The 20,053-nt window shown below is 51.6% G+C and overlaps 1 protein-coding gene across 2 annotated transcripts in view; it reads right to left on the bottom strand.

The window, feature by feature from the left end:
• Positions 1–333: 333 nt before the first annotated feature.
• The window catches only part of CACNG2 (calcium voltage-gated channel auxiliary subunit gamma 2), a 138,608-nt gene continuing 118,888 nt past the window's right edge, over positions 334–20,053 (bottom strand). The window contains exons 3-5 of one of the 2 annotated variants that reach the window (XM_077949834.1): positions 2,708–2,848; positions 854–1,208; positions 334–584 (exon numbers count right to left, since the gene is read on the bottom strand). In XM_077949834.1, the coding sequence (XP_077805960.1) occupies positions 482–584; positions 854–1,208; positions 2,708–2,848 (599 nt within the window). In that variant the 3' untranslated portion in view covers positions 334–481. Of the gene's footprint in view, positions 1,209–2,707; positions 2,849–20,053 lie in introns of both variants that reach the window. The other variant, XM_028827749.2, reaches the window with a different exon arrangement.

Genomic DNA, 20,053 nt, shown 5'->3' with positions numbered 1-20,053 from the left:
CCTGAGCCTTCCCCGCGTTCCTGGGGCACCCACCCAGGGGCTCCAAGGACCTGGCAGTGACTGCAGGCTCACCTGGCCCCGGGGCCCCTGAGTCTCGCCCCCCACTCTCCCAGGGAGGCAGGGCCCACTGGGGGTTAAAGGGAACAGAAAAGTAACTCTCCCGGCGTTAAAAAAAATAATAACATAAACCCTGAAAAATACAAAGGACATCCCCTTTCCTTTCTGTTCATATATATTTTTTTTTGCTTTAATGTTATCTTGGTTCCCTTTTATTTTTTCATTTAAATTGATTTTTATTAAATGTTAAAATAATGGTACATGGGAAATCATGCATTTTCTTTTAGATTTATTTTCTATTTTTAATTTTTTATCCCTCTCGCTTTTTTTTAGAGTTTGTTTTTCTTCCTTCGTTTATGTTTTCCCACATTTCCTGTTGTTTTGCTTCTTTGTTCCTCTTATATTTTGTTCTTTTTTTTAAAATTTACTTGTTATGTTTTTCTCTTTTTTTGTGGTGTGTGTGTGTGTGGTTTTTTTTTTTTTTTTTTTTTTTTCTTTCGCTTTTGGGAGGTCTCCCCGCGGATGGTCTGGGTGCCCCCGCCCCGCCCCGCCCCGCCCCCGGGGACCGCGCCCTCCTCCCGGCTCGGCCCCGGTGCTGGCGAGGCCCCGCGGTTTTCATACGGGGGTGGTCCGGCGGTTGGCTGTGTTGGAGTGGAGAGAGTCCTTGTTCTCCTTCTGGATACAGTTGTGAACCTGGAGGAAGCTGTTATCCCTGTCGGAGTTGTAGGTGGCGGTGGGCGTGGTGGCGGCCTTCAGGGGATCCCTGCTGAGCGTGTACATGGAGATCTCCGTGGACGGCAGGGTGTTGAAGCCCTTGATACCCACGGGGGAGGCGTCCCTGGAGTGTGAGGGCTCCGTGGAGCGCGAGCTTGAGCGGCTGCGGCGCTGGTAGCGGTAGCGGTAGCTGGGGATGCGGGTGATGGCAGAGGCCTGGAGGTAGTCCGTGGCGCGGGCCGTGGCCCGCAGCTGTTTGTGCCGGTCGATAAACATGTGCACCGCCAGCACCCCGACCATCTCGGCGATGATGAAGGACAGGGCCCCGAAGTAGAAGGACCAGCCGTATGAGTAACTATTCTTTTTGGAGTCGCTCTTGGAGGGGTCTCCGGCATTGGCAGATATGTACACTATGATGCCAATGATGTTACTGAGACCTGCGGGGTGCAGGGTGGCGGGGTGGGGGGATCAGAGAGAAGGACGTTAGTTTCTCAGAAGTCGGCCACTGGGCAGCCCTAAAGGTCGGGGACAGCTCTGTGGGCCTTCCCGGGTCCCGCGTTTTCATGAACAGGTGGGGCAGTGTAGAGGGACATCTGCCAGCTTCCCCTTAACATTTTCTTTCCATTCAGAGAGAGCCACAAGGGAAGCGTTAATGGAAACAGACATGGGCAGGGCGGGAGAAGGGAGGCATTTCACAAGGTGCTGAGTAACTGATGTTGTTCACTGAGGCTTCACTACCTGCTTTCACTGCTTGGTGCTTCTCAAGCAGGGCACAGATGAGGAGACAAGCACAGAGAGGTTAAGGAACTTGCTTAAGGCTGCACAGGGCTTTGAAGCTGGTGTAGCAGCGGGTGAAGGTGGGCTCCTGGAGCCAGGCTGCCAGCGTTCAAAGCCTTGGCAAGTTAACCTTGGTTTGAGTTTCCAGATCTGTAGAATGGGAGTCAGGTTAAGCCTTACTCTTTAGGGTCACGGAGAAGGTTAAAAGGGTGAATACATGTGAGTACTCTTAGATGTTGGTGGTTCTTTTCTTTTTTTTTTTTTTTTAGATAGAGTCTTGCTCTGTCACCCAGGCTGGAGTGCAGTGGTGTGATCATAGCTCACTGCAAGTCTCAAACTCCTGGGATCAAGCGATCCTCCCACCTCAGCCTCTCTAGTAGCTGGGATTATGGATGTGCCACCACGCCCAGCTGATTAAAAGAAAAAAATTTTTGTAGAGACACGGTCTTGAGGCCTCGCTATGTTGCCCAGGCTGGTCTCGAACTCCTGAGCTCAAGCAATCCTCCTGTCTCAGCCTCCCAAAGTGCTGGGATTGCAAGCATGAGCCACTGCACCCGGCCTGATGTTGGTCATTCTTATTAAATGGCTCAGGCTACACCCAGGTTCTTTTTCTGGCATCTGAAGTGAGTGTGACTCATCTGTCATGTAACTGGGCTCAGACTTCTGGATGTGGGTGCCTGCCTGCTCCCACCTGGGTGGAACAGTGAGGGGAGAGTCCACCCTCGGTTTCCAAGGTGAAGCTGAGTATCCCATAGGGGTTGGAACAGCGAGGTACTTGGGTGCCCTCTCTCCAGCCTCCTCATGGGTTTACTTGTACCAAGAGGGAGAAGGGCAAGTGGCAATTGGCCAAGTACCCTGAGAGGAAGCGGGGATTTGGGCCTTTTTCCAAGTGGTGGGAAGAAGATGGGCCACTGGGCCAAGGGATGGGATATGGGGATGCTCCTGGAGGATTTGGTGGAGGCTCAGGCGTTGCTACAGGACAGGAGCCCCCACCACAACCTTTCTCCCCTGCAACACGACCTAGTGCAAGTCCTGGAGATTCCTCTCCTGTCTCCCCATCTCTCTCTGCCAGGCCCTCGTGGCCCCTAAGCACCCAGACCCCAGCCTTCTTCCCAGTGGCAGGCCTGGACTCCAGCCCACTCAGATCAGTGGCTGTTACCTGCAGACACAAAGAAGATGCCGGCACTCAGGATGATGTTGTGTCGAGTTTTGTAGAACTCGCTGGCTGCGATGCAGAGGCCACCCATGAAAAGCAGAATCACACTCAGGATCGGGAAAATGCTTGAGGCCCTCACGGCCCCTGTGGAACACAGAGAGTCAGGGAGAAAGAGAACGACATGGCTGTGAGACTGAGGCGCACAGAGGCAGGTGGGAGAGCAGCCCTGAGGCGCTGGGGGTTTACGGACACAGCCTTAGAGGAGAGGCTGCTTTGCAATCCCAGGAAGAGAGAGATAGCAAGCAAGCCACTGCCCAGCTCACAGCCCTGTAGGAGCTCCCCAGTGCCTCCAGGGCCAAACTCCAGCATGCCATCAGGCACACAGGGCCCTGTGTGACTTGGCCTCTGCCCTCTTCCAGCTCCCACGGCTCCCAGTCCTCATGTTCTCTCTTGTCCCACCACAGCAAACTTCCCATGACGTGTCATTTCATGCTGCTGACTTTTGAAATACAGAGCTTCCTACTGGAATGTCTTTCCTATTCTTCAGTCAGCAAACTCTTCTTCATCCTTCACAACCCAGCTCTAAGTCCCCTCTTCTGTAAAGCCTTCCCTGACTTCCTTAGGCAAAATTACGAGCTCCCTCGTCTACGCGTTGGGGCCCTTGGGCACGTTGAGAGGCAGTGTGGTACAGTGGTTAGGTGGAACCACATGGCTTGGATTTGTGTCTGGCTGCAGCATTTATTAGCTGTGCAATAAAAAATGTATCTCACCTCTGTGTGCCTCAGTTTCCCCATCTGTTAAGCAGGGATGGTAATAATGCCAAGCTCCTAAGATTGTTGTGAGGATTAAATGAGTTGATTCAGGCAATGCACTTAGATAGGTTTCTGGCGTCTATAATAAACATTCAACGCATGATATTATAATAAATATTGGTGTATACATATGCTTCCACCATGAACCATGGGTCAGGAGGCAAGGACTGGGACTTTACAAAGAAAGCATTTCTTCTCGTTATCCTCTCTGTCCAGCGGCACAGTAGGCTGCCAATAGAAGCTCATTACGTGAATAAACGTGGGGTTGTGGTCCAGAAGGAAGGAACAGGCACATTGCAAAGAAAACAAAGAAGAGAAACCCTTCCGGATAAGGACTGACAAACAGGACCGGAGAAGAAAAGAATATGGTAATGAAAAGGGAGAAATAGAAGGCGAGGGCCAGGGCTCCTATAGTTGGGGGTGGATGGGGGAAAAGGGGGGCAGGCATCTAAGGGCAGAGGCCAGGGTTACATGTGTTTGTGGGGGGAGCAGCACCTGAATGAGGACCCAGAGGTGTTGGGGAGCCCTTCACAAAGTGTCTTTGCGAAGTAAAACATTTTTTTTTCTATCCAAATTCAAATAGGCAGCTAGTGACCTCAGGACCCAGCTCTGTGACCTCAGGACCCAGCCATGGGCCAGGCAGGTGGCAGGGCCGGCTTGAGGCAGGGGTGAGGGAAAATATGTCTTTTTTATTATTATTATTTTTTGAGACAGAGTCTCCCCATCGCCCAGGCTGGAGTGCAGTGGGGCGATCTCGGCTCACTGCAACCTCTGCCTCCTGGGTTCAAGTGATTCTCCTGCCTCAGCCTCCCAAGTAGCTGGGATTACAGGCATGCACCACCATGCCTGGCTAATTTTTGTACTTTTAGTAGAGAAGGGGGTTCACTATGTTGGCCAGGCTGATCTCGAACTCCTGACCTCGTGATCTGCCCACCTTGGCCTACCAAAGTGTTGTGCCCGGCCAAAGATGTCTTCTTTAAATGTTGCTTAAGTGGCTTCTAAGGAAGTCGAGTCCTGATAAATTACAGGGCCCTCTGGCCAAGCCCAGGGATTGGTCAGGGAGGTTGGTTTTGGAGGGGAAGGTGCCAGGAGTGGCGCTTCCTCTTATCCCCATCCCTGTCCCCACCCCTTTGGGTGGCAGTGTGTTCAAGAAGGATCCGTGAGAAGAGAATTTCTCTATATAGAACTGTAGGGATTTTTCTTTTTCTTTTTTAAAATTTATTTTTATTTTTATTTTTTGAGATGGAGCCTTGCTCTGTTGCCCAGGCTGGAGCGTAGTGGTGTGATCTTGGCTCACTGCATTCTCCACCTCCTGGGTTCAAGCGATTCTCCTGCCTCAGCCTCCCAAGTAGCTGGGATTACAGGTGTGCACCATCACACCCAGCTAGTTTTTGTATTTTTAGTAGAGACAGGGTTTCGCCATGTTGACCAGGCTGGTCTTGAACTCCTGAATTCAAGCGGTCTGCCCGCCTCGGCCTCCCAAAGTGCTGGGATTACAGGCGTTGAAAGGGGATTTTAGGCAGTTTGCTGAGATGTGTGTGATGTAAAAACCCTTCTTCTGTCCCAGTCATGGATCTGCAGCATAGTCTACATTGCTCACGAATGGGTGAGTGGGTTATCTGGGGGGACTTGAACAAGGGCAGAGCTCTTGGGGCAAAACCGCACTGCGTATAGGGAAGCAGGGGTGGGAGGATGGGGGCCTGAGGCGGCTGGGCTACTCTGCAGCCTCAGCACCCTCCTTCTCTTGGGCGGGATGGGGTTTCTCCCTCCCCAGACCCAGGGAGGTGTTCTCTCCTTGCAAATCATTGCTAAGACAACACGCTGTGTCCTCAACCTGATCCCCCAGCCCAAACACACCCACATCCACACCCATGCATGCACAGACATGCATGACTAAAAAGCCACCTTAACTTGCATCTTTATAAGCAAGTGAGGATGGTGAGAGCTCATTGAAAACCCAGGAGAAGAGAGAGAATATTTGTTAAGCATCCACTCTGGGTTGGGTCTTGAGCGGGTACCTAACATATATGATATAATTTCATCCTCATAACAGCCCGGCAGCGTGTGTTTTTTTTGGCCTCAATCTACAAACAAGAAAACTGAGTTTCAGAGAGAGAAACTCCCCTGCCACCAGCTAGTGAACCAGGATTCATATCCAGACCAGCTCAACTTTGGGAGCACCCTGTAGTCTCCCTATGTGACTTCCAAGGAGCCCAGAAAGGGTGGGCGCCACAGAGCCTGGAGAACTGGGTTTGGGTCCTAGCTGTGCCACTCACTTGCTGTGTGGCTAAGGCAGGTGACACGCCTCCTCTGTTTTTCCCCTGTGTAACATGGGATATGGACCATTAGATGGTTTCTTTTTGTTTGTTTGTTTTAGAGAGAGATTCTTGCTCTATACCCCAGGCGGAGTGCAGTGGCATGATCTTGGCTCAGTGCAACCTCCGTCTTCTGGGTTCAAGCAATTCTCCTGCCTCAGCCTCCCAAGCAGCTGGGATTATAGGCGCCTGCCACCATGTCTGGCTAATTCTTGTATTTTTAGTAGAGGTGGGTTTTCGCCATGTTGGCCAGGCTGGTCTCGAACTCTTAACCTAAGGTGATCCACCCGGCCTCCCAAAGTGCTGGGATTACAGGCCTGAGCCACCACTCTCGGCAGTTAGATAGTTTCTAATAGCTCTGCCCTTTCCATGTGGACATGGTCCTGGCCAGCCGCAAAGGGGAATGACAGAAGAAAGAAGGAAAGAAAGAAAGAGGCCGGTATGGTTTCCTAGGGGCAGCAGCAGCAGCAGCTCAGAGGAACAGGCAGAAGAAAGGCTCTGGCCTTCCCCCTCCAAGAAAGTGGGCTCTTCCTACCCACGGGATGCCTGCAGGTGGCCGACCCAATTGTGTCCTCAGAGCAAATGGACTCACAGCAGCCCAGGGCTTGATTTTTCCAGTTGCGCCCCATCCGCTGTGGGAACCCGGATGCCCCAGCTCAGCCTTCCTGCCAGCAGGGGGAGGGAGGGTCGGCTGCGGAGGGAGCTGGGATGCACGCGTGTGTGCGCCAGAGGCCAGGCATGTGTGGACAAGATGGAGGGCGGCAGGGGAGGAGGGAGGGGTCTGCTGTGTTGCAGCCAGCAAAGAGCAATGTGGAGGAATCAGAACGGCTTCAGAAGCCACCAAGGCAGCGTATGACGTGCTCTAAATAATGGCCACCAGCGGGGAATACACACAGAAGCCTCTTCGGCACAGCAGAGCCAGCCCCAAGCTCTGGCCTCTCTTGGAAGAGGCCCCTTTGCCGAGAAAGAAGGCAACAGGCCGGGTGCGGTGGCTCACACCTGTAATCCCAGCACTTTGGGAGGCCGAGGTGGGTGGATCACCTGAATTCAGGCGTTCGAAACCAGCCTGGCTAACATGGTGAAACCCCGCCTCTACTGAAAAAAAATACAAAAATTAGCCGGGCATGGTGGCGCATGCCTATAGTCCCAGCGACTAGGGGGGCTGAGGCAGGAGGATCGCTTGAACTTGGGAGGCGGAGGTTGCAGTGAGCTGAGATCGTGCCACTGCACCCCAGCCTGGGCAATAGAGCAAGACTCCACCTCAAAAAAGAAAAAAGACAACAGTGGGCAACTAACAAATAGCACCTAAGCACAAATAGCTTAGGCCACCAGACTTGGCAGGGCCCAGATCCAGGTGGGAAGGAAGCTGATTTAGGAGCAAGCAGGGACTCCTACATTGGAGAAGTTTCTTGAAGGAGGTATTTCTGGCTGGGTAGTGTCACAAATGGAATAGGGATTTTGGAGTTAGTCACACTTGACTTTGAATCCTGGCTTTGTCACTTATCAAAAGTGTGACCCTTGGGCAGGAGTCATTACTGCTCTGAGCCTCAGTTTCCCCATCCTGTGAAATGGGAATAATAAAAATAATCTGTAGCTTATAGGAATGTTTTAAGGCTTTGCTGCTGCAAGTGCAGCCTGAGGCCCAGCAGCACTGGCATCTAGTTAGAAAGGCAGTCCTGCCAGGCATGGTGGCTCATGCCTGTAATCCTAGTACTTTGGGAGGCTGAGGCGAGCAGATCACCTGCGGTCAGGAGTTCGAGACCAACCTGGCCAGCATGGCGAAGCCTTGCTTCTACTAAAAATACAAAATTTAGCCAGGCATGATGGTGGGCACTTGTAATCCCAGCTACTTGGGAGGCTGAGGCAGGAGAATTGCTTGAACCCGGGAGGCGGAGGTTGCAGTAAACTGAGATTGCGCCACTGCACTCTAACCTGGGTGACAGAGCGAGGCTCCATCTCAGAAAAAAAGAAAAAAAGAAATGCCGCCCCTCAGCTCTTTCCCCCAATTGAGTCATAATCTGCATTTTAATGAGATCCCCGGAGCAAGATTTGCATGCATATGAAAGTTTGAGAAGTGCTATTATAAGAATTAAATTGGGGCTGGGCTCGGCTCACCGCTGTAATCCCAGCACTTTGGGAGGGTGAGGCGGGTAGATCACTTGAGGTCAGGAGTTCAAGACCAGCCTGGCCAGTATGGTGAAACCCCTTCTCTACAAAAAATGAAAAAATTAGCTGGGCATGGTGGTGCACGCCTGTAGCCCCAGCTACTCGGGGGTGCTGAGGCAGAAGAATCGCTTGAACGCGGGAGGCGGAGGTTGCAGTGAGCCGAGATCTCACCATTGCACTCCAGCCTGGGCGTCACAGTGAGATTCCATCTCAAGAAGAAAAAAAAAAAGAATTAAATTGGGTCCTACCTTTTACTGTGTCTCACACTAGAAGGTACACAGTAAAAGGTAGCAATTTTTATTTCTGAGGTCCCTCTCCCCAAAATGTCAGTCCAGACATAACTTCCCTATAAATTGTCCTGACTTTCCACAAAGGCAGGCCTGGTCTTGGTGCCAAAATCTATCACAAGGGGCAGAAAATATCTGATTTATTTTATGAACAAATATTTACTGGTCTCCTATGAGTAAGCATATGGCACTTCACATCACCTGCCAACATTATGGAGCCCTTCCCCTGTACTAGGCCTTGTTCTAAGAGTGGTGTAAGCCTTATACCAACCCCATGAAGCCATGGGCTTTGGCTTCAAGGAGATTACACATGCCTAAAGCTGACACTGGCAAACTTGTTCTGTAAAGGGAAAGACAGCAAATGTTTTTGTCTTTGCTGGCCATATGGTCTCAGTTGCAATTTCTTAACTTTGCGGTTGTAGCACATAAACAGCCATAAACAATATATAAACAAATGAACGTGGTTGTCTTCCATTAAAACTTTATTTACAAAATCACTTTGGGAGGCCGAGGTGGGTGGATCCCCTGAGGTCAGGAATTCGAGACCAGCATGGCCAACATGGCGAAACCTCATCTCTACTAAAAATACAAAAATTAGCCGGGTGTGGTGGTGCGTGCCTGTAGCCCCAGCTACTCGGGAAGCTGAGGCAGGAGAATCGCTTAAACCCAGGAGGCAGAAGTTGCAGTGAGCTGAGATGGAGCCACTGCACTCCAGCCTGGGCAGTGGGTGACAGAGTGAGTGAGACTCTATCTCAAAAAAAAAAAAAAAAAAAAAAAAAAAATCCGGTGGCAGGCTGGATGGGCTGGATTTGGCCTGCTAGTCATACTTGGCCAGCTCTGGCCAAGAGTATACTCTGTATTGGGGAAAAGACCACGTGGTCCGGGGCAGGGAGATGCTTTGCTCTAGGCTTACTGTGAGTCCGGTGAGCAAATATGGACTAAGTGCCTACCACTGTGCCAGGCCTGGGCTTGGCATGAGAGATATGAGGGGTACAAAACAGGCCTTATAGAGCTTACACTCTCATGAAGGACACGTATGTCATCAGATAATCATACAGCCTGGATAACATACTATGAAAGAAAAGTCCCTATATGGCACCATGATGGTGTGTGACAGGCTAACGTCACATGTAGACAACTATGTCCACAGAGAGCTTAGAGTATGCCGAGGACTGTTATGAGCAATGCACATACACAAGTTAATTAGTTCTGATTACAACTCTATGAAGTAAGTACTTTATATTATTTTTATTTTTAAAATTTATTTTAGTTCTACTTGTTGCATTATCTTAAGCAGCATATAATTGTACGGCCTCTGAAATGTGATAGACCTGGATTCAAATCCAACGCTTTTATTTTTTAATTTTTAATTATTATTATTTTTTTTTTGAGACAGAGTCTCGCTCTGTTGCCCAGGCTGGAGAGCAGTGGCGTGATCTCGGCTCACTGTAACCTCCGCCTCCTGGGTTTAAGTGATTCTTGTGTCTCAGCCTCCCAAGTAGCTGAGATTACAGGCCATGTGCCGTCAGGCCTGGCTAATTTGTGTATTTTTAGTACAGACGGGGTTTCACCATGTTGCCCAGCCTGGTCTCGAACTTCTGACCTTAAGTGATCTGCCTGCCTCAGCCTCCCAAAGTGCCGGCAGTACGGGCGTGAACCACCACATGTGGCCTGAATAAGTACTTTAATTATGCCCATTATACAGAGACCAAATTGAAGCAAGGAGAGGTTAAGCCATTTATCCAAGGTTTGTGAATCCAGACAGTCTGACTCTAGGGTCTGTGCATCTAACCACTGCATTCCCTTCCCTTCTTTTCAGGCTCTACGCTTTGCTGCCCTTCAAAGCATTGTCTGAGCTTATATGGAGATCAGGATGGGCCTCCCTGAGGAAGTGGTGGTGGATCTGACCTCTAGTGAATAAGGAGCAGCTAACCAGGCACAATGAAGGCAGGGCTGTGGGAGAGAAAGCAGCAGGAGCCGGGGTGGAGGAGGCATGGCTTGTTCAGAGACCTAGAAGAAGGCTGGATCACGAGGAACCAGTGGAGGAGTGTGGGGAGCACTAAAGGAGAGGAGGCAGGCTAGTCTGGGCCACGTGGGTTGAGCTAAAGAGCTTAGTTTTATCCCGAGAGCAATGGGAAACTTTAAAGGGCTTAGAACAGGCAGGTTGTCATGATCTGATTTGCATCTTAAGAAGCAAACGGATTATGAAGGGGTCAAGGCTGGCTGCAGGGAAGCATCGAGAAGGCTGCTGCAGCTGACCAGAGAGGAGTGATGCCGGTGCTTGGGCCAGGGTAGGTACAAAGGGCATGGACAGAGGCAGATGTGTTTGAGAGATGTTTAGGAGGTGAACTGAAGCTTGATGGATGGATATGGGTAGTGAAGAGGGTGGCGTTGAGGATAACTTCTGGGTTTCAGACTTGTCAGCTGGGTGGAAAAAACCACTTGGGGGACTGGGAGAAGACCCAGCCTAGCAGTGAGTAGAGAGAAGGGGAGGAGGCTGGGTGTGGTGGCTCATGCCTGTAATCCCAGCACTTTGGAAGACCGAGGCTGGTGGATCACCTGAGGTCAGGAGTTCGAAACCAGTCTGGCCAACATGGTGAAACCCCATCACTCCTAAAAAAATTACAAAATTAGCCGGGGGTGGTGGCGCATCCCTGTAAACCCAGCTACTTGGGAGGCTGAGGCAGGAGAATCGATTGAACCTGGGAGGTGGAAGTTGCAGTGAACTGAAATTGTGCCTTTGCACTCCAGCCTGGGCGACAAGAGTGAAACTCTGTCTCAACAAAACAAAACAAACAAACAAAAAGAGTAGAGGAGGAAGATCAAGGTTTGGTTTTGGACCTGCTGAGTTTGAGATGCCTTGGGGATGTGCACGTGGAGCGTGGGTGAGGCAGTTGCATGTGCAGATGTGGAGCACAGGGGTGCCATCTGGGTTGAAGCTGTGTCACAGGCACGCAGAACAGCTTGCCCATGGATGAGGAGAGGCTTAGGCCTGAGGCTTGGGGAGCCCCAGTGGTTAGTGTTCCTGGCCCCCATTTCCTTTTCTGTAGAATGGAGATGAAAATCCTAACTCCATCTACCTTACGGGGTTGCAGGGATTAAGCAGGAAGAGGAATGTGGACGCTTTAGAAAAATGCAGGATGTCAGTGAACTGTGAGCAATTTATTATTTTCTGTGCTGGTGACAGAAATAAAGAGTATCCTAAGTGCCCAGGAGGCAAGTGACATCTTGCCTTCTGGAAGGGGTGGCCTGAACTATCCGTTCTTCGCAAATCCGCTTTTTGGCCAAACTCCCTAGACAAATCATTTTGTGATCTTGTGCCTTGGTGGGCCCCAGCCTCTGTGGCCATCACGCTGTGATGTGGTGCTTCATGGTGGGCATAGCCGGAGGCTGGGCCAGACAGGGCACGCAGGGCCCCGAGGTGTCTGGCAGTGGAGGAGGGTGGGCTGGTGGTCAGTGCGGGTGGGGATGTGATGACTGGGGTAGGTCAGGAGACCTGGGCCTGCTGTGCACTCTTTGCCTGGCTCTCCATGGGACCTGAGCGTGTGTTATCCCCCCTCTGCCCTCAGATCTGCACTCTGATGGGGTTGGAGTACATGATCTCTAAGGCCCTGTCCCTCATTGATCGTCCTGTGCCCACTAAGACCTCTCTCCAGGGTCTGCACAGCCAGGCCATGCTGCTGCCTTACCTGTTCCCTGTGCGAGTAATGACCTTGAATCAAAATAGTAACCATAATCAGGTATGTGGGGGGGGGGGGCAGGTTCCTTATTTTCTGTGCCTAGTGTTAAGCCCTTATCCCATCCGGGATTTGATTCATCATTAGGATGAATTAGGATCAATCCCCATTAGGGGATACAGTCTACACTCACAGACCTGCACAGACTTGCTGGGTTGCAAGGAGGTTTCTAGTCTCTTGGGCATCTCTTCTCATCTTCTCCTTCCATGCTGTGCTGGCTGGTGTAGCCAATGGCCGTGAGAAGGGATGCATTTCAAAAAATACCTGTGTGATGCATGTTTATAGCAGCACAATTTGCAGCTGCAAAAATGTGGAACCAACCCAAATGCCTATCTATCAATGAGTGGATAAAGACCGTGGTATATATACAATGGAATACTACTCAGCAATAAAAAGGAATGAACTAATGGCATTTGCAGCAACCTGGGTGAGATTGGAGACTGTTATTCTTTTTTTTCTTTTTTTTGAGACGGAGTCTCGCTCTGTCGCCCAGGCTGGAGTGCAGTGGCCGGATCTCAGCTCACTGCAAGCTCCGCCTCCCGGGTCTACACCATTCTCCTGCCTCAGCCTCTCAAGTAGCTGGGACTACAGGCGCCCGCTACCATGCCTGGCTAGTTTTTTGTATTTTTTTGGTAGAGACGGGGTTTCACCGTGTTAGCCAGGATGGTCTCGATCTCTTGACCTCGTGATCCGCCCGTCTCGGCCTCCCAAAGTGCTGGGATTACAGGCTTGAGCCACTGTGCCCGGCCGGAGACTGTTATTCTAAGTGAAGTAACTCAGGAATGGAAAACCAAACATTGTATGTTCTCGCTCATAAGCGGGAGCTATCCTGTGCGGATGCAAAGGCATAAGAATGATACAGTGGACTCTGGGGATCTAGGGGGAAAGGGTGGGGAGGGGGTGAGGGACAAAAGGCTACAAATTGGATTCAGTGTATGCTGCTTGGGTGATGGGTGCACCAAAATCTCACAAATCACCACTAAAGAGCTAACTCATGTAACTAAACACCACCTGTTCCCCAACAACCCATGGAAGTAAAAAATTAAAAATAAACAAACAAAACCCCCAAAATGCCTCTGTGTGTGCGTGTGTGTGCGTGTGTGTGTGTATGTGTTTGTGTGTATATGTGAGAGAGAGACAGAAAGACCTCGAAGAAGAAAAAGGAGAACAAAGATGGTGGGTGAGACAGAGAAAGAGAAGTCAAATGCTATGGTTTGGAGCATGGGTCCCAGAGGCAGCCCACTTGGGGTCTCCTCCTGGACCCCCACTGGCTGTGTAACCTCTGTGCCTTGCCTTTCCCATCTGTGTGATGGGGACACTGGTCATCTCACCTTCACAGAGTGGTTGTGAAGATGAATTAAGATAATGTTTCAAGTGTCAGGGCTGGCACATCGTCAAGTGTTCAATGAATGTGTGCTATATATAATAGCACATGAAAAGCATTTTGGGAGCCCAGGGAGCTAACTTGGGGAGTACCATCTGTGCAGGATGCCGGATACGTCCCTGCTTCCTGCTGTCAGTAGAGATTGGTGACCAGTCACACAGGCTCAGGAGAAAGGCTGCCTGAGTCCATCTTCTTAGCTGTGACCTGGTCCCCCGGGGGCCTCTGCTGCCCCCTCTGCCATATGGAGATCACAAGCACACCTAGCTCACAGGATGCTATGAGGAGTAACTGAGTACACACACTTGAAGTGATGAGAATAATGCCTGGTACGCGAGGAGCACCAGCAAATCGTAGTCATCATTCCAGCGGAGTAAATTGTTGCTGTCTCTCATGGGGCTTTGGGTTATCGAGGCCGCTGTTTATTAAAGTGCAGGTTGTGACTCATTACTAGGTCATGAAATCAGTGTAGTGGTAGCAACCAGCCTTTAAAGAAATGAACAGGGCCAGGCGCGGTGGCACAAGCCTGTAATCCCAGCACTTTGGGAGGCCGAGACGGGCGGATCACGAGGTCAGGAGATCGAGACCATCCTGGCTAACACGGTGAAACCCCGTCTCTACTAAAAAATACAAAAAACTAGCCGGGCGAGGTGGCGGGCGCCTGTAGTCCCAGCTACTCGGGAGGCTGAGGCAGGAGAATGGCATAAACCTGGGAGGCGGAGCTTGCAGTGAGCTGAGATCCGGCCACTGCATTCCAGCCCGGGTGACAGAGAGAGACTCCGTCTCAAAAAGAAGAAACAGGGGCAGGGCGCGGTGGCTCTCACCTGTAATCCCAGCACTTTGGGAGGCCGAGGTGGGAGGATCACGAGGTCAAGGGATTGAGACCATCCTGGCCAACATGGTGAAACCCCGTCTCTACTAAGAATACAAAAATTCACTGGGTGTGGTGGCGTGCACCTGTAGTCCCAGCTACTCAGGAGGCTGAGGCAGGAGACTTGCTTGAACCAGGGAGGCGGAGGTTGCAGTGAGCTCAGATCACGCCACTGCACTCCAACCTGGCGACAGAGTGAGACTCCATCTTGAAAAAAAAAAAAAAAAAAAAGAAATGAACTAGGATAGAATAGAAACTGCTGACCAGTGTGCATTCTGGACGGTGGCTTTTGGTGATCATTTTGCTCTGGTTCTGCAGATGTGATTGAGTACAAGTGGCAGCTTAGATGCTTCCTAACCATGGGATGGGGTCACAATGGTTTAAGCCACATTCGTTGCAATGACTTCTGGAGATGTCTCTCAGAAGCCCCCTTATGGCAATGCTTTCCAGAAGGGGCTGACAGCCCTGGGCAGGGGACAGGTAGCAGGATAACGGACCTGGATAACACTCCCAGCGTGCAGTCCCAGAAAGTGTGCTGGGCTGGGGCAGGTCATTTTCCCTCTTGGGCCTCCATTTTTCCCTCATCTGTAAAATGGGTGGGTGGGGCTGGGTGATCCTAAGGGAGTGTCTCACTCCAGCATTTCAGAAGCTAGGATGATGGGCTGGGTGCGGTAGCTTACGCCTGTAATCCCAGCACTTTGGGAGGCCAAGGCTGGCAGATCCCTTGAAGTGAGGAGTTCGAGACCAACCTGGCCAACATGGTGAAACCACGTCTCTACTAAAAAATACAAAAAATTAGCTGGGTGTGGTGGCGTGCACTTGTAATCCCAGCTACGGAGACAGGAGTATTGCTTGAACCCAGGAGGCGGAGGTTGCAGTGAGCCGAGATGGTACCACTGCACTCCAGCCTGGGCGACAGAGTGAGACTCCATCTCAAAAAAAAAAAAAAAAAAAAAGCCGGAATGATGGATCACTACACTTCTAAAACTCTAGGGGGGTGAGGCCTGGTGGACACCCCTCATGCTGTTCCCCTGGGGCTCTGGGAAGACCTAAAAAGCACTCTTCACGGGAGGCTCAGAGAAGTTGTGTAACTTGCCAAAGGTCACAGAGTGGAGCACCCCTTGAATTCAGGCCCCTTTATTCTAAGTAACAAGCTCGGGACTTGACACCTGGTCTCCCCACACCTCCCTGGCTCATGCTCCCCGGTGGGACTGGAGGAGCTGGGGAGAGAGGGACAATGGGGACGTGGGACACTGTCTGAGGCAGGGAAGGGTGACTGTGGCCCAACTTGATACCAAATATCCTCCTCTGACCTCATTCTGGGAAGAGGGTGAGCATGCCAGCTGCTGTAGGGCGGGCGGTACCTTGTTTATTCACTCAGCAAACCTCTCCTGGGTCTGATCCTGGGAAAGGCCCTGTGCTGGAGGGGGTGGGTGGGTGGGAGGAGGACACTCTATTTGCAGCCACTCCTTGTGGTGTCCTCAAGCTGTTCACAGTCCGTGGGGAGAAGATTCCGTAACAGAAACCAAGATGAAACAGACTGGCATAGAGTGGTCACCTCCCCGCACAGCAGCCTCGTCCTACATTCCCAGCCTCAGAGAAGGGCAGTGATGTTCGCCCCATCTGCCAGCCAGAACTGCTCGCCATCCACAAGACCTCTCTCTTACTTCCCCCATCCAGGCTGTCAGTAAAAGCTGCCAGCTCGGCTGGGCATGATAGCTCACACCTGTAATCCCAGCACGTTGGGAGGCCGAGGTGGGTGGATCACGTGAGGTCAAGACCGGCCTGACCAACATGGTAAAAACCCGTCTCTACTAAATACAAAAAAATGAGCCGGGCGTGGTGGCAGACACCTGTAATCCCAGCTACTTGGGAGGATGAGGCAGAAGAATCACTTGAACCCAGGAGGTGGAGGTTACAGTGAGCTGAGATCATGCCACTGCACTCCAGCCTGGGCAACAAAAGCAAAACTGTCTCTAAAACAAAACAAAACAAAAACAAACAAACAAACAAAAAAACTGCTGGCTGTCGTGTCAAATACATCTAGAATCAAACCCCTTCTCACCTCTCCACTACCGGGTCTGAGCACCTGCCTTTTGAGCCTGGAGGGTAGCCGTGGTCTCCTAGGTGGTCTCCTTCTCCTGCAGAAGCTGGAGTGATACTGGTAGCCTGAACATCAGACCATGCCTGTCTCCTGCTCAGAACCCTCCCATGGTGGTGTCATCTCAGGGGAAAGCAGAGGCTCCCGAGTCCTGGTCCCCACCCCTTCTCCCACCTGCCTGCCCCTCGTCTGCTTATCACAGGGTGTCCTGGCTGTTTTGAACCCGCCAGTCTCAGATACTTTGCACTGGCGGTTCCCTCTGCCTGAATGCTCTTCCAGGATATCTGCACCTCCCAAGCACTCCCTCACCGCCTTCAGGCCTCTGCTCCAACGTCACCTTTGCCGCAAGGACTTTCTGACCACCCTGTTGCAAACTGAAACCCTCCCTGGGTGCCCATCTCTCCTCCCTGTTTCCTCTTTGTTCTTTGCACTCATCACTATGCAATGGGACGCAACAGTGAGCACGGATTGTGGTGAATGCCTGCTGAATGTTCACTGGCTCCGGGCAGGTGTGAAGAGCTGTCCAACTCTAACTCCCTTAATCCTCATGGCAATGCTAGGAAGATGACAATGAACATCGTCCCCACTGCGAGGAAACCGAGGCCCAGGGAGGTTCACCGGGAAGTGGTAGAGCTGGATTTGAAGCCCCGAGTGTGCCAAAGCCTGCCTCCCACTGGTGTCCAAGTTCTGTAAATTCGCCCCCCAGAAGCCCCTCGCGTGGGTCCTCCCTGCCTCGGCTGCCTTCTGCCTCCCTCCTCCGTTCCACTCCTGCTATTGGCTTCCCCCAGGCTGCCTGTCATCATCCTCAGGTGGTCAGTGAATCGCTGGGGAGGCGTCAAGTTTAAAGGCAACTGGGCGTACATCTCGTGTGTGTGTTGGGGGGAGCTGAGTGGGGGCATCGGCTTTGCAGAGGGCTCACCTCCCTTCCCCCTTCTGTCCACTTCTGGCTCTGGAGTGTGGCCTGGTGATCCACCCGTTGAGGACTGTCTGTGTGTGTGGCCTATGACACACTCCTTGGAGGGAGTGCGTCAGAGAGAGCAGCCAGCCCTGGGCCCCTCACTTCCACCTCCAGCCCCAGGCTCTGAATATGGAGTGGGGAGACCTGACCATACCCCTCAGTCCTGGACTATGAGTGGTCACAATAGAGTGGATTTTGGGGTCTTGCACACAGTAGGTGCTTAATACATGACTGTTGGAGGAAGCCAAATTCCTCTGATTCTTCTTCCCTTACTCCAAATCACAGTAGGACAGCTAGGAAATGTCAACTCCTATCTCCTGGACACAACACACATACATACACACACACACACAACACACACGGATCCACATACACACAGACACGTGCAAACACACAAGTGCTTACACATTCAGACACGGACACTCAGACACACAGACATGCAGGTACCGAAAGACACGGAACACAGCACAGACTCATGCCCTCATGCACAAAGACAGATGCACGGATGCATGCTTGACATTCAAGAGAAGTCACACCCCAGTCACCACTGCCTCATTCCTCACCACGCTCCTCAATCTTTGGTTAACGAGGGAAGAAGTTATGGAGGCCACCACAATAGACACATTCGATGGGCCCACAGCGCTGGTTGGGAGAAACAGTCCAGTCACCATTCATTACTGGATAAGCCAGTGATAGGTGGGGCTAAGTCCATGTTGGTCATGCCTTTATGGAGCCCGGGGTGGTGACCAGGGGCTCCTATAGCTGTTTCTCTATCAGTGTGGTTCAGGAGAGGCTGGGGGACTCCTCAGATACTCATAGGCACTGGGGAGTAAGAGTGTCCATTCATTCATTCATTTGTCCATCAGGTATTAATTGAGTGCCTTCCTTCTGCCAGGCCCTCCAAGAGGCTGGGCAACGTCTTAAGCTCGGCCTGCTGGGTTGAGCGCAGTGAGCCCCACCATCCTTTTCACCCCAGGAGATGAGCTCTGAATTGCTGTCCAGCCATGCCCTTCTGGCATTCTCTGTCCTCCCTCTCTGCTCTACATCCCCAGTTCAGCTGGTGTAGCAAGGATGGTGGGAGTTACCCTAGACACCTCACTGGCCACTCCTGCTCAGCCCCCTTTCCTGGAGTGTCCTCATCTCCCTGGCCCCTAAGCCTTCATGGTGTTCTGGAGCTTAGTGTCTGGGCCTCTCCCCTTCTCTCTGGGTACCACTCCCTTGGTGAGTTCACTGAGTCTCATGGCTTTAAATATCACCTACATGCCAACAACGCGAAAACTCACTATCTCTGGCCGGGACCTCTCCTGTGAACACTGGACTCAGGTTCATACCGAGCCCATGACATTGCCCCAGGAAGTCCCACAGGCATCTCTAACTGAGTATGGCTGATATTGAGCCCCAGTCTCAACCTGTTGCTCCCCCATGGGCACGAGTCTTGGCACCATCCTTGCCTCCTTCCTTTCTCTCGAAATCCACATTCAGCCTTTCAGAAAATCCTGTGTGTGGTGCCCTGGAAATATTTTCAACACTGATCCTTTTTCACCCCTTTCACTGCTACCACTCTGGTTCAAGCTGCCATCACCTCCTGCCTAAATTATAGCAACAGAGTTCTAACTCTTCTGTCAGCTTCTGCCCTCATCCCATTTCAGTCCCTTATGAACACAGCAGCCAGAGCCTGTTCAAAAGTGAGATGGTGTCGGTCAACCAGAGCAAACCCCCAAATTCTCGCTGCAACCCACAGGGTCCTTGGGACTCTCCACACCTGCTCTTCCTTTGCCCTTCCTTGCTCACTCCGTTCTTCTCTTACGAGGCTCAGTCCTGTTCCTCAGATATTCCAGGCATGCTCCCAAGCCAGGACCTTTGCACTTACTGTTTGTTCTTCTTTTTATTTTTATTTTTTGAAGTGGAGTTTCGCTCTTGTTGGCGCCTGTAATCTCAGCACTTCGGGAGGCTGAGGTGGGTGGATCACCTGAGGTCAGGAGTTCGAGACCAACCTGGCCAACATGGCGAAATCCCGTCTCTACTAAAAATACAAAAATTAGCCAGATGTGGTGGCGGGCGCCTGTAATCCTAGCTACTCAGGAGGCTGAAGCAGGAGAATCGCTTGAACCCAGGAGGCAGAGGTTTCAGTGAGCCAAGATTGCGCCACTGCACTCCAGCCTGGGTGACAGAGCAAGACTCCATCTTAAAACAAAACAAAACAAAACAAAAAAAGAATTAATTGAGCTGTTTGGGAACATCGAAAACAAGCCCCAGGTCCCTTAGGAGATGCTCTACATGGGTTGAAATCTGCTCTTTGGGGAGAAAGAAGAGTTGCTTGACTGCTTCTTCCCTCTCCTTTCACTTCTGTCCCTATCCTGAAATCTGTCCCCTGCCTCATGGCCCATGCTCCATCAGTGGCCACCTCTGCTGCTGTCAGCTCTGTCTCCCAAACATCTCCTTCCTTCTCACCATCACCATGGTTACACTCTGGTTTCCCCCCACCCCCCAACCCCGCCACCTGGGCTCCCTGCCTCCGTTTCCAACCATCACTACCACAGCAGCCAGGCTGACGTGTCTAAATCGGTCATTCCCATCACACTTAGAATGAGAACTGAGGTCTCCCCTTGGTCCCAGGCCCACATGACTGGGTTCCTGTGCTGTAGGACCCCACTCTACCCCTGCACTGGGCTCCTGCAGGACCAGCCACACCGCTGATCCTCAAACATGATGCTTTGTGTC

This window comes from Macaca mulatta, chromosome 10 (assembly GCF_049350105.2).
Source record: "Macaca mulatta isolate MMU2019108-1 chromosome 10, T2T-MMU8v2.0, whole genome shotgun sequence".
NCBI lineage: Eukaryota > Metazoa > Chordata > Mammalia > Primates > Cercopithecidae > Macaca > Macaca mulatta.
This window is presented reverse-complemented; position numbering and strand designations above follow the sequence as displayed.